The sequence below is a fragment of the Palaemon carinicauda genome, chromosome 27, assembly GCF_036898095.1.
Source record: "Palaemon carinicauda isolate YSFRI2023 chromosome 27, ASM3689809v2, whole genome shotgun sequence".
Taxonomy (NCBI): Eukaryota; Metazoa; Arthropoda; class Malacostraca; order Decapoda; family Palaemonidae; genus Palaemon; species Palaemon carinicauda.
The window spans coordinates 75,013,986-75,028,248 of NC_090751.1; the positions used below are offsets into that span (position 1 = coordinate 75,013,986).

At 37.8% G+C, this 14,263-nt stretch overlaps 1 protein-coding gene across 1 annotated transcript in view; it reads right to left on the reverse strand.

Annotated features, from left to right (window-relative positions):
- Positions 1 to 14,263, reverse strand: part of Sap-r (Saposin-related) — a 1,093,325-nt gene that overhangs the window by 648,188 nt on the left and 430,874 nt on the right. Inside the window, exon 7 of the mRNA XM_068351162.1 lies at positions 8,160 to 8,311. Coding sequence (XP_068207263.1) covers positions 8,160 to 8,311 — 152 coding nt within the window. The remainder of the gene's footprint in view (positions 1 to 8,159; positions 8,312 to 14,263) is intronic.

Genomic DNA, 14,263 nt, shown 5'->3' on the forward strand with positions numbered 1-14,263 from the left:
TGTTTATCGAGCTTATTCTTAAACACATCTACGCTCACTCCTGATATGTTTCTTAGATGAGCTGGCAGCGCATTATATAGTCGCTGGATTATCGATGCTGGTGCGTAGTGGATTAATGTCCTGTGTGCCTTCCTTAGTTTTTCTGGTATAGTTTTGGGCACTATTAATCTACCTCGGCTTGCTCTTTCTGATATTTTTAGCTCCATGATGTTTTCAGTAATTCCTTCGATTTGTTTCCATGCTTGTACAGTATTATCATGTAGCGTTCTCTTCTCCTTTCTAGACTGTATAATTTTAAAAATTGCAGTCTTTCCCAGTAGTCAAGGTCCTCAACTTCTTCTATTCTAGCAGTAAAGGACCTTTGTACACTCTCTATTTGTGCAATATCCTTTTGGTAGTGTGGGTACCATATCACATTGCAGTACTCGAGTGTACTAAGTACATAAGTTTTGTACAGCATAATCATGTCCTCAGCTTTTCATGAATAGCATTCCCATTTTTTGCTTTACATTTAACCAACAGTGTTGCTATATGGTCGTGCAAAACATATTCCTGTTTAACATTACACCAAGGTCTTTAATTGCTTCCTTATTTGTGATTGTCTCGTTATTAGGTCCCCTGTATGCATATACCATTCTTTCTCTGTTACCATAATTTATTGATTCAAACTTATATATATATGAGAGAGAGAGAGAGAGAGAGAGAGAGAGAGAGAGATTTTTTGAGTTTCAACAATGTTTACGCCACCATCAATGAGATTATGTAAGCCTACCATTCACCGCCATCATGGCGAAATGCGTAAAGCTACTAAACATTCCTAAAGGAATATTTTTACTCTGAAGATAGAATTAATTCTTATTTTTATTTTACTGAAATTACACTACTACAGTATATGATTATACTGAGCACTTTATATGTTGTTAAATCAATCCTTCAAAACTACTACAGTATATAAGTAGAAAAATTCGTAAAATTGAAATGCAGACAGGAAAAACAGCTGTTATATTTCTATTTTGGTTTGGTTATTGTGGCTGTATGCATTTATGCAATGATTATACTGTAATGTTACTGGCGATACTTTTATCATCATTTTATTTTTCTAGCCCATTGAAGTAGAAGATGGAATAATACAATTACCCGTTTACTGCACTGTAGATATAGCATACTGCGCAAGAGATGACGCTTAAGGAGTTGCGTGACGCTTCAAAAAAACCATCAGCTATGTCGAGTCGTCTGAACGAAAGCACCAAACACTTACAGTACAGTTAAGCTGTACTGAAGTGATATTACTGTTTACATATTACATAATATACACTACAGTATCAATGAGTGTTATATTACAGTATTACTACTGTAGCTAGATACAACTGTTTTGCTATAAAGTACAGTAAGAGGATGACGATGAATCATTAGAGATTTACTTTAGTACAATACTATACTGTAGCCTACTGTGTCCAGTAAGTAGTGTACATGTATGCACATGTACTGTACACTGTACATATGCTTATAAACTGTGGTAGAAACCAAATAAAAACAATATTAGGCAGTATTTACTGTGTTAATCATCAGCTCAGGACACTTGTTCGTGACAAGGGGCAGTGACATTTCAGGTTAGGAGTTAGACCACCCTAGGGTAACCAATATTCGCGAAAATTCATGTAACGCACCTCTGTAACTTAACCCTCGCGAAAAAGGATGCTTGACTGTACCACTACATTCTACACTATTTCCCATATCCATAAAATCAGCACTTTCTTGGTCTCTTAGTGACATTATGAGTGGTGTTACTTTGTTTTAGCTATGTTAACCCCTTCGCTACGATGACGTCGTTATACGTCAAAAACATGCCTGGTGATACAGATGGTGACGTCCGAATAAGTCGTCATTATTATTATTATTACAAGCTAAGCTACAAATATAAACCACATAGAGGTTAAAATTACTCATATATCATACAATAGAGTATAGCACATGGTCGTATATCACAGAGTTCACACTCTGGAAATTTCACTAAAAAATCTTCTCCTCTCCCTAATTTTAGCACCGCCTCCACCTTTCTTCAGCCAAACAACAGTCTGGAATTCTAGACTATATACCTTTGATTGTGTAAGAGCTATTTTAGCCTGTTTTTATATTATTTCAGTCTGTCTTTGTTACCATAACAATCACACTACTCACTCAGACAATGCCAACATTCCCCTCCTGAGGCATTACCTCAAACTACAACCGACAACCCCAGCTTAGAGATGTAAGGATCCTTACAACTTACCCTATCACCAACAAAAATACTTGCAATTCTATTCCTTATTCATGATCATGTAAGGTCTATTTTAGTGTATTTCTATATTGGCATACAGTGAACCCTCGCTACTTCGCGGTTTCGACCATCGCGGATTCACCACTTCGCGGGTTTTTTCCATAACCCATATATATATACATATCGCGGATTTTCCGGAAAATTCGAAAATACCGCGAAATCTGAAGACAACCAAATACGATATTTTGTTACCTGTAATTCCATTAATACTGTAATTAGTAATATCTGCTCTTACTGATTGTTCATTGCATTACATATGATATATAATTCAGCACAGAAAGAAATAAAACACAAAAAGAGAATGTGATCATACGATAATACAGTACTGTATACAGTACGTAGTAAAATTAAATCGAACATGAAACACAAATCAGATGCAGTCATACCATATTAGAATGGTGTAAGGCTGCTGATGGCTACTATACTACAAATGTAATGGATGTGCATCTTTTTCCATGATTCTTTTGTATGTACAGTATATGTACGTAGTACTGCATCCAATAATATTCTTTGTTGCAGAAATCACATTTCGAATAAGCGTACGAGAGAGAGAGAGAGAGAGAGAGAGAGAGAGAGAGAGAGAGAGAGAGACACACACATCCTACAAAAGAATAAAATACTGTAGCATACGCAAAGCTATTATTATTATTGTTATTATTATTATTGTTGTTGTTGTTAATAAAATTATTATTGTTATTATTATCATTATTATTATTATTACTGTATTATTATCATACGATAATTCAGTACTGTACTGTATACAGTACGTAGTAAAATTAAATCGAACATGAAACGCAAATCAGATGCAGTCATACAATATTAGAATGGTGTAAGGCTGCTGATGGCTACTACTGTACGTACAGTACTACAAATGTAATGGATGTGCTTCTTTTCCATGAATCTTTTGTATGTATACGTACGTAGTTACAGTACTGCATCCAATAATATTCTTTGTTGCAAAAATCACATTTCGAATAAGCGTACGAGAGAGAGAGAGAGTAGAGAGAGAGAGAGAGAGAGAGAGACACACACACATCAAGAATAAAACACTGTAGCATACGTAAAGCTATTAAATATTGTTATTATTATTGTTGTTGTTGTTAATAAAATTATGATTGTTATTATTATTATCATTATTATTATTATTATTACAGTACTGTACTGTATTATTATCATTATTTATTATTATTATTATTAATACGTACGTACGGTATGCGCGGGGTATCTTGTATGAGTTGGTAACCTACGCATCATATACTGTAAGACGGGTTGTGATTGGTTCAAGCGCTGATAGATGACGAATCAGAACTCAAGTTTTGTTATCTAGCCTGTGATTGGTGTTTTGCCATCATCTCCAGCTTCCAGCATCTAGGTTCTCGCGGGCCCGGGTCGTCCACTCTCTGTTCCCGCGTATCGCTGAGTAGACGTTCTTAAGTTTGTGAATCTGTGCTGTGTGCGACCTTTTTAAGTTGAACTTTTTGTCAAATCCTACTGTACAATGGCTCCCAAGCGTTCTGCTTCTACTAAGGCTGGTAGTGAGCCTAAACGCCACCGAAGGATGATGACGATAGCTGAAAAGGTTACGCTTCTCGATATGTTAAAAGATGGTAGAAGTTACGCGTCCGCTGCGCGCCATTTTGGGATCAACGAATCTACTGTTCGCTATATCAAGAAGGACGAGGCGAACATTAGAAAGACGGCTGCAATCACCTTTAGCAGATCAGCGAAGCGAGTCGTTACAACGCGTAATAAAACAATCGTACGCATGGAAGGTGCTTTAGCTGTGTGGATTGCCGACTGCCGGAAGAAGAACATAGCCTTGGATACGAACACCATCCGAACAAAGGCTTTGAGCTTGTATCAGAATTTTGCTGCAAAGGAACCTCAAGACGACGACGGCAACCATGCTGAAGATGATGATGATGCAGATGATCCTCAACCAGGGACATCCACTGATTCCCAGCCTCAGAAACGTTTTTCCGCCAGCAAAGGATGGTTCGCGAAGTTTCAGAAACGCTTCGCTCTGAAAAGCGTTTCCCTGCATGGCGAGGCTGCTTCGGCTGACACTGCCGCTGCTGAAACTTACGCGAACCAGACATTCAAGAATATTATCGCCGAAGGTGGATACAAGCCGGAACAAGTCTTTAATATGGATGAGACCGGCTTGTTTTGGAAGAGAATGCCGTCGCGAACTTTCCTGTTCAAAGAGGAAGCCAAAGCCTCTGGCTTTAAAGCATTCAAGGATCGCGTTACCCTCGTGATGTGTGGCAATGCTGCTGGATTTTTGCTAAAGCCGGGGCTTATTTATAAGTCGAAAAATCCTCGCGCTTTGAAAAATAAAAATAAGAATCTCCTTCCCGTGTACTGGATGCATAATCAAAAAGCATGGATTACGAAGATGCTGACCTCCAACTGGTTCCATCAGTGTTTTATCCCGCAAGTCAGCAAATATCTCTTAGAGAAGGGCTTGCCATTCAAGATCCTTCTCCTTATGGATAACGCTGGTGGACACGCAACTGACCTGTCGCATGAGGGCATTCAGGTTGAGTTCCTGCCACCCAACACCACGTCATTAATTCAACCGATGGACCAGGGGGTTATCAGGGCATTCAGGCCCTCTACACGAAGAACACCTTGGCGGACCCTCATTGCGTGTGTGGATGCTGCCCAAGATGATGAGGATGAAGATTTTAACTTGAAGGCGTACTGGCGGCAGTACACCATAGCCACGTGCCTGCAGAATATTCAGAAGGCACTTCAAGAGATGAAACCTGCAACTGTGAATGCGAGCTGGAAGAAGTTGTGGCCCCAGATTGTTTACGACGACGAGGGATTTACACCTGCTGAAATCCAACACTCTGCAATACGCAAATCTGTGCAGTTGGCTGCCATAATTGGAGGTGACGGGTTTGGCGACATGACGACTGAAGACGTCGACGAGTTGTTGGACTGCCATTCCCAGCCCCTAACTGACGCAGACCTCGAAGACCTGACGAAATCGGCAAGCGAAGAAGAGAGTGAAACCCAGGAAGAGACCCAAGAAAATGTCGAAGAAACGGGCTTAACATTAGAACGGCTTGCCAAGGCCTGCAACCATGCGAAGGAGTTGAAAGACATGTTTTTGGGACGAGGATATGGTTCGCTCGATGCAATTCTGCAACAAGGTTGATGACATAATGACTCCCTACAAGATGCTCTTAGATCGAAAAAAGAAGCAGCGGCAACAACTTCCGATCACAATGTTCTTCCAGCCTCGCAAAAAAAGAGCCAGTTCCTCCTGCTAGTACGCCTTCGGAAGAAATTGAAGAAGTTTCCCAGGAAGAAGTTGAAGAGGTGTCCCAGGAAAAGACACCTCCGTCTGAAGAGACGTAAAATACTACCTGGCTGCACAGTAGAACACATCATCAGCTTCATCATCATCATTTCTACTGTGCAGCAAATTCATCGCCATCATCATTCAAGTTTTCTTCAACTTCTTTCGTGGTGAGTACAGTAACAATCTTTATTTTTTACTTTAATATTCTCACATTCTAAAACTGTATTTGTGCCTGTTTTATAGTTTAGTACTGTACTTACTGTATGCATTAAGTTAAAGGGAAGGTTTTAAAAGTCTACATGTTGTAACCTATCATATTTTTTTTTTAAATTTACATTTACGTACGTAAAACAATCCTCTCTCCTCTCTCTCTCTCTCTCTCTCATCTCTCTCTCTCTCTCTCTCTCTCTCTCCTCTCTCTCTCTCTCTCTCTCTCTCTCTCTCTCTCTCTCTCTCCTCTCTCTCTCTCTCTCTCTCTCTTGTAAGGTAACATATTTTGTAAAATGCTTTTACTGTAAATACTGTACTGTATCATTATTTATCACTTTCATCATGCGCGTTAAATGCCTTCTTTGTTCTGAGCGTGGTTGTTCACTGAGCGTACAGTACTTTATGACGCCGTCGTTTCAGGCGGCGTCATAAAGAAAAACATTTCATTTGGAAGTCCTAAGAAAAATACGTAAACTAAAACATTGGTAATAAAAAAATTAACATACTGTATAATCAATATAATCGATGCAAAAACTAACCTATACATATATGTGTACACTAAATGAGTTTGTTTCTTCATTATGATCAGAGATGAACGTAAACAAAACATTGGTTGCCATTTTTTATCGTGCTTTTTAGGTGTTTAGGAAACGCATGATATAAAATCGCCTTTAATATTTGTGCCTGTTTTAGTTTAGGGGTGCTGTAGTACATGCATTAAGTGTTCTGTACATTAAAGGGTGGTTTGTTAACAGTACTACGTACAAGGGAAGGTTTTAAAAGTCCGAATATACATGTTAAATAAATAGGTAAATATGATGTCACTACTTCGCGGAATTTCACCTATCGCGGCCGCGTCTGGAACCTATCTACCGCGATAAACGAGGGTTCACTGTACATGTTTAAATCACACTATAAGTACTATGAACAGTTCTTCAGTTCTACGCCTTTCATTCCCACAGGTCCCACCCAAAATGTAAGAGAAACGTTTTACCCATAATGAAGGATGTTGACACACGAGATTTGTTTTTTCTTATTTTATTCTTATTCTCCACTATCATTTCTACGAAATATCATCATCTTCATGTCTTATATATTTCATATTAGTATTATTCAATGTTTTCACGAGTAAAAGTTCGCCTACTATAATTACTCCATTTCCATTTATTGACATTCTACGCACTACGTCATGTTCTTACATGCACAGTCTTTATTTCCAAGTCTAAATACACAAACCGGGAGCGATCCAGTTCATCGTGACAGTCACACGAAAGGTGGAATGACAGGCAAATGAACAAACCTCATGTCTAATGAACTAAATTTATATCGTATCTCTCTCTGCCCCTCTCAGGGGCAGAAATGTTTCTTTTGTCATTAGCTTTTTGTTTATTGTATACCTTATAAATTATGCAATATAGAATACTTCTTGTGTCAAAAAAAAAAAAAAAAAAAATGTATATTTTCATTACATGCTGTATGACGTAAAGTCCATTATTATTGACGAGTAGTTTTATACCTTTTGACGACTATTTATCGTGGAATTATTACGGAATGTCACTTCAATGAATATTAATTTCACTTTTTGCACATAAAATTGTAGTGCTATTTACCGTACCTTACAATTATACATTATAGAATACTTCTTGCATCAAAAGAAAAAAAATTCATATTTTCACTACATTTCTGTATAACAAAGTTCATTATTACTGATGAGTAGTTTTATATCTTTCGACGGCTATTGATCGTTGAATTACTATAGAATAACGGTCAGTTCAATCAATATACAAAATTTTTTTTACACAAAATCTCAGTGATTTACCATTTAGAGAAAATCATATAAAACAAATTTCTAATAAATTATTCTATAATCACTTCACAATGAATGGAAAAAATATTTTGGTTGTTTAGAGTTATGCAAAATAAAAAATAGTGAACTTTTTAAATACTTATTCTGTAATCAACATTAACACAAACAAATATGGAAATGTAGTTTATTATGGAGTAAGCGAGCGAGTCTAGCCGATGGTGACAAATCTTGTATATAGCCTGAGTAAAGAATCCGTGACCTTGTAGTGAGGGGGTTAAAATCACATATACAGTTTATCACTCAATCTTAAAACATATTTCTTACAGAACTTAGCAAATTTTAACAGCTTGGGAAAAATTCACATGAAAATACTGTATACAGGAAAATATTTTTTTTTTCTTATCGATAAAAAAAGGATTTCTTATCAATAAAAAGGATTTCTTATCAATACAAAAAAGGATGACCAGTATAATGAAAAAAAAATATATATTTTGGTATAGACTACTAACCTGCTTAAACTCTTCTTCAGTAGTGTTAGATGTAAGGACATCCCTCCAATGTTGGACTATTGCTTCACAAAAATCACACACTTCATCTCCTGTATGTTTTAAGAGAGGTTGAACATACATTCCACTTTGGTGCATTCTGTTCTCACACATTTCTGGAAAGTGTTAAAGTGTAAAATAAAATTTTGGCCATCAGTTTACCTGTGATCAAATATTTTAGGCAGTGGCTACTGCATTCTATCTATAGGTAGTAACTTTACTATATAATTCTTAAGCTTGGCAGGTCAACCAACAATGCCTCTTGAACATCCCACAAATATAATTTTCATTTATGAATGATCAAAACTTGTTTCTTGCAGTTTCTCCTAGGTAGACAGTTTTGTCAGCATTGGTAATTTCAATAGCTTTATAGTGGTAATTACAGTTTTCTACGAATCATCCTTGAGGAGGATTTATTTCCTGCAAGGTTTACTTTCTGCTTCTGTGCATTTTATCAGGTATTTAGTTATCTAGTGTACTTTTCAACTGTTTATGATAAAAACTACACTAATTGCCAGTTACCTTAATTGGTTTTGGTTGATTTTAGATTCTTCAGTTTAAGTTTGTTGTTCTATACTTAACAACCTACTGTAACCTTTATCTGTGCTCCTTTAGTTTCTTTAATCATTATACATACATATACCAAGGCGCTTCCCCAAATTTTGGGGGGTAGCCGACATCAACAAATGAAACAAAAACAAAAAAGGGGACCTCTACTCTCTACGTTCCTCCAGCCTAACAAGGGACTCAACAGAGTTCAGCTGGTACTGCTAGGGTGCCACAGCCCACCCTCCCACATTATCCACCACAGATGAAGCTTCATAATGCTGAATCCCCTACTGCTGCTACCTCCGTGGTCATCTAAGGCATCGGAGGCAGCAGCAGGGCCTATAAGAAACCAAAAAGGACAAAGTGCTGGTCCTTGATAGACAACATTTATGTCAAACTTTTGATGTGCCACTATCTCCATTCCAGATCTAGTGATGTGGTTGAGTAACATGACTAACTTTATTTCTGGTAACCTCTGCCTGAGCAAAACATTATCCAAAACTTTCAAATATCCACAAATATATTGTAAATTTTTTTCTCTTTGGTTGATACTTGTCCTGTAATGGTCTCGCTATAAAAAAGACTTCTGTTTATCTCTCTTACATAAAGCCAAACTGACAACTACTTGACAGTAGCAGAAAAACTTTCACAAAATACTTGTCTACTGTAACACCAAACAATGTTTCCATATAAACACCATGACCATTTTTGCATTATTTCACATACTTCTGTGAATTCCAGTCAAGATCGAGAATGTTCAAACTACTCATGCTCTGTCCTCCATATGTATTCTTACTTACATTTCCTCCCTACTTTTTTTGGAATGAAAAGGAACCAAGCTCCAGAGATGAAAAGGGGCTGCTTCTTATTTGACTTGAAAAAAATGTCATAAGAGTTTCACACAGCCTTATTAATTGCATATTGCCTGAACTGCTACTCAGGTGGGAGGAGAGCATCACAGCGGCCTCTAAAAGCAAACCGTAGGACACAAGGATATAGAGACGCGTTGAAGAAGATCAAAAGTCGTCAACCCTAAATAGTCTGCCCATTGATATAGAAGCACATTAAGTTAGTCTGTATCTATACAGATGCTGGATTAGAAACCTGTACCGACCACTGGAGATGCCACAAAGGAAATAAAAATGTAAACCTTCCCGCAATATCAAATTTCAAACTAATATTTCCAAATGGACATGTCTTGTGTTATGACTGTTGAGTTAATGTGAGGTTTATGAAGATATATATCTCCTCCTTATTCAAATATGGAATTACCCAAATTAACTCTAGGACCCCCAAAAAATCTGTCTTGTTCTTCAAGTACAGTGATGCCCCTTTGGTGGAATTGCAAAAATGTTGAATGGTGCTTCCAGGTATATTCACTCTAAAATAGAGAATTATGTAGAATCTAAGTTACAAATTCAAAAAAACCACATGAATCATCTCCACTTCCTCCTTGGAGATTGTAGCACAGACTCTGGATATAACCTGTTGAAGCAATATGAAATGAATCTATAAATAACTAACATTATAGTAAACAAACCCCCCACCCAGAATAAAAATTCCAAGGACCTAAGGGTTTCTTCATCTCCAGTAAAACCTCAGGGCAGAAAAACTGATATTTGGCTACATCTTCAGGCAGGGTTGGGCTAGCATACAGTGCCATGGTGAAATCCAAGACATCAAGAGACTCAAATTCTGGCAAGGATGAGGCACTTATTCATGAAGAGTTCTTGGAGTGGAACTCCAGTCTCTCAATATACCACAGAGCTCAATGGCCATCCTCAAAGAAGGCAGAACCAAAAGGAGGACCATTTTCAATGTTGAAAGCCAACTAGGGCATATATGCCCTTGTAATTCTTGATTCAAGCACTAATTCAGCAGTTATGAGTGGACATTCAAAACCAGATTTCACAAAGCTACTTCTTATATCCAAAAAAATCTCTTGTCAGGACTTAGTCTTGGCCATGCTAGTTGAAGACCTGTGATACAGACGTCCTGGTACATGAAGGCAACACCAAAACATGGTTGACATGTACGTTTGATGCCGTGTAAAATATAGCAGACATCTAAATACAGGGTACAGTTTCATAACAGCATTTGATTTGTGAGGCTATTAACTACTGGTAAAAATATGATATGTATTGTTGTTAAATGCTAACAACAATAATAGACCATTTGGCACAGTCTTGTGGGATACCTCTTTCTATTTCATAGGTTTCTGTTTAATGTCCATTACTGTATTTGTCTCTAAAAACTAAAAACAGAGAAACTTAAGAGTACAGCAGTTTCTTCAATAAAGTTAGTCAATTCAGTACCATGTGCATTTTACATGATGCATATATTTCTCTCAAATTCCTTTTCAATATGATCTTCCTAGGTGAGAAATTTAAATAGTGAATTATTTTTCTGAATTATTTAGTTTACAAGTATATTATATATGACTTCTCTCAGCACTACAGAAACAGATACAATAATAATTGTGATATCAAATTTTTCATGTCACATTGTCCAAATGCATGCAAATTACTTAAGTTTCAATAGGCATGCATGGATACCAGGTCAAAATAACTTTTCATACAGTGTATGGCGAACTGGATGGTTCTGAGTAGAAAGACAAAGGAAGTTCTAATAATAACCTCTGCTACCCCCTTGAAAGCTTACTGAGTGCTGTATAGTAATTAATTTCAAAAGATTGTTGTGTACCTACTAGACCTATTAGTGTGAATAATAAAAAGGTTACTGTAGTTTGATAGAATATAAGAATCTATACCCCGTTTTTTGGAAACAGTTTTTAGCTCTTATTTAACTATGGAACTGAATTATGTGTCTTGACCTGAAGTTAAACTTTTACAAGAGATAAAAAATTCTTTAATACTACAAATTTTTTTAACAATTTGTATTTTTCCTATCTATACAAACCCGAGTCATTTGATTGGGTTACTCCTAGTTTCATTTTCTATGACCAGACAATCCAAAAAGAAAATGAGTTGATTACATCATATGATGCTAGGCAATGCCCCTGCATGGTGACGCTATGCTTTGCTTGAATGGCTCATGACACTATTTCCTGGTTAAAGACTTGCGAGGTGGTTGAGTAAGGACCTTCAATTAAATGCTTCATTTTTGTTTAGCTAGAAAAAAATACAAATTGTATAAAAATATGTACAGTGATACCTCTACATATGATCTTGATTCGTTCCAGATACTGCTTCGTATGTTAAAACGATCGTATGTTGGAGCAAATATTCCCATAAGAATTCATGGTAGTTTATTTAATTTGTTCCTCAGCCTAAAAGCCATAATAAGTCCTTAATAAATGGCTACACATAATTACACATGACATTAATACAATACCTGTATAATAAATACATATTACAAAAAAAAAAAAAAAAAAAAAGGATAATAATAACAAAATAAATAAAAAACGGGTTGTAATGTAACACTTTATCATAGCGACAGGCCAGCGCGGGTGTAGGGACTTCTGTGCAGGAGGAGACAGAAGATCAGCGAGGAGGTAGGGACGGTGACTTTGTACGATAACGTGTACGATAACTTACACTACTACGTGAACTTTAACAACTTAGCTTATTTTTTTTTTCATTTTTATAATTTTATATTTTTTTTTCACATTTTTTCTTTTCTTATTTTTAATTTTCATCACTTTCACTCGATTCCTTTTCTTTGCTTCACTTTCTTTCTTTTCATCCTGATCACTAGACCATTTTAAAGATTTTTTAAAGAAACTATCGAGAGAAAGTTGCTTTGTACGGCTTTTGAGGATTTTTCTAAAATGCGTTAAGCAAACATCATCGAACTGCACAACAACACGGCAAACCTGAAGTTTCTGTGGGTGATGCTTGTCGATGAAATCAACGTGTTGATGATATGCCAACATCTGTTTTATTTCCGCCGTACCTAAGATTTCGCCTACCTCCTCGATCTCCTCCGACTCACTCAACTGCGCTTGGAACTCATCATGCTGCAGGGCTTGCAGCTCCTTGAGTTCCTCGGTGGCGAGCTCTTCGTGATGCTCATCGACAAGTTCGGTGATGTCATCTTCATCCACCTCCAGATCCATGGACTTGCCAAGGGATACAATCTCTTCGACGTCTTCCTCGGCGGCAAGCACAGGTTCATTCTCGGGGCCAAAACCTTCGAAATCTCTGGGAGCAACAGCATCAGGCCAAAGCTTCTTCCAAGCGGAATTCAGGGTCCGAAGAGTTACTCCCTCCCAAGCCTGATCAATGATCTTTAAGCAGTGCACGATATTAAAGTGGCTCCTCCAAAATTCACGCAAAGTTAAGTTGGTGCTTTGCGTGACATTAAAGCACTGCTTAAATAAGTGCTTGGTGTAGAGCTTTTTGAAATTAGAGATGACTTGCTGGTCCATGGGCTGGAGGATAGAGGTGGTATTCGGTGGAAGATACAACACCTTGATGAATTTGTATTCGTCAATGATATCATCTTCGAGTCCGGGGGGTGAGCGGGTGCATTGTCCAAACAAAGCAAGCACTTCAAAGGCAAATTCCTCTCCTGAAGATACTTCTTGACAGCAGGGCCGAAAACTACGTTTACCCATTCCACAAAGATATGCCTAGTAACCCAAGCCTTAGAATTAGAACGCCATAGAACATGTAGCAGGTCTTTATTAATTCTATATGCTTTAAATGCCCTAGGGTTTTCGGAATGGTAAACCAATAACGGCTTTATTTTGCAGTCCCCGCTGGCGTTGGCACAAAGCGCAAGAGTCAACCGATCCTTCATTGGCTTATGTCCAGGCATTTTCTTCTCTTCGGCGGTAATGTACGTTCGACTAGGCATCTTTTTCCAAAACAGACCGTTTTTCATCACAGTTGAACACCTGCTGCTCTACGTAACCTTCCTCCGCCACGATGCTTTCGAACTTTTTAACAAAGTCTTTAGCAGCCTTGGTGTCCGAACTCGAAGCTTCTCCATGAGGAACAACTGAATGAATCCCGGTCCGTTTCCTAAATTTCTCAAACCAACCTCGAGACGCCTTGAATTCCTCCGTCGTAGGATCGGCTGAACTCTCCCCCGCGTCACCCCGAGAGCGCGCCGCCTTCAATTCACTGTAGATAGCGCTGGCCTTCTCACAAATGATCGTTTCCGTGATCGTATCGCCAACAATCTCCTTGTCCCCTATCCAGATCAACAAAAGGCGTTCCATCTCTTTCAGAGTAGGGCTACGACGTTTAGAAATAATCGTGATCCCCTTCGAAGGTTTCACTGCTTTAATGGCTGACTTCTGTTTTATGATCGTCGAGATCGTAGACATATTCCGGCCATATTGTTTAGCCAGATCGCGGAATATTTTGAAAGTTTACTGAATGTTGAGGATAATAGGGAGGCAGATATAATTGCTGTTGCAGGTGTTGAGGTGCAAGTGATGGGAGATGAGAATGAGAGAGAGATTACAATAGATGAAGTGAGGAGAGCACTAGATGAAACGAGAGTAGGAAAATCGTCTGGTATGGATGGTGTGAGAGCTGAGATGTTGA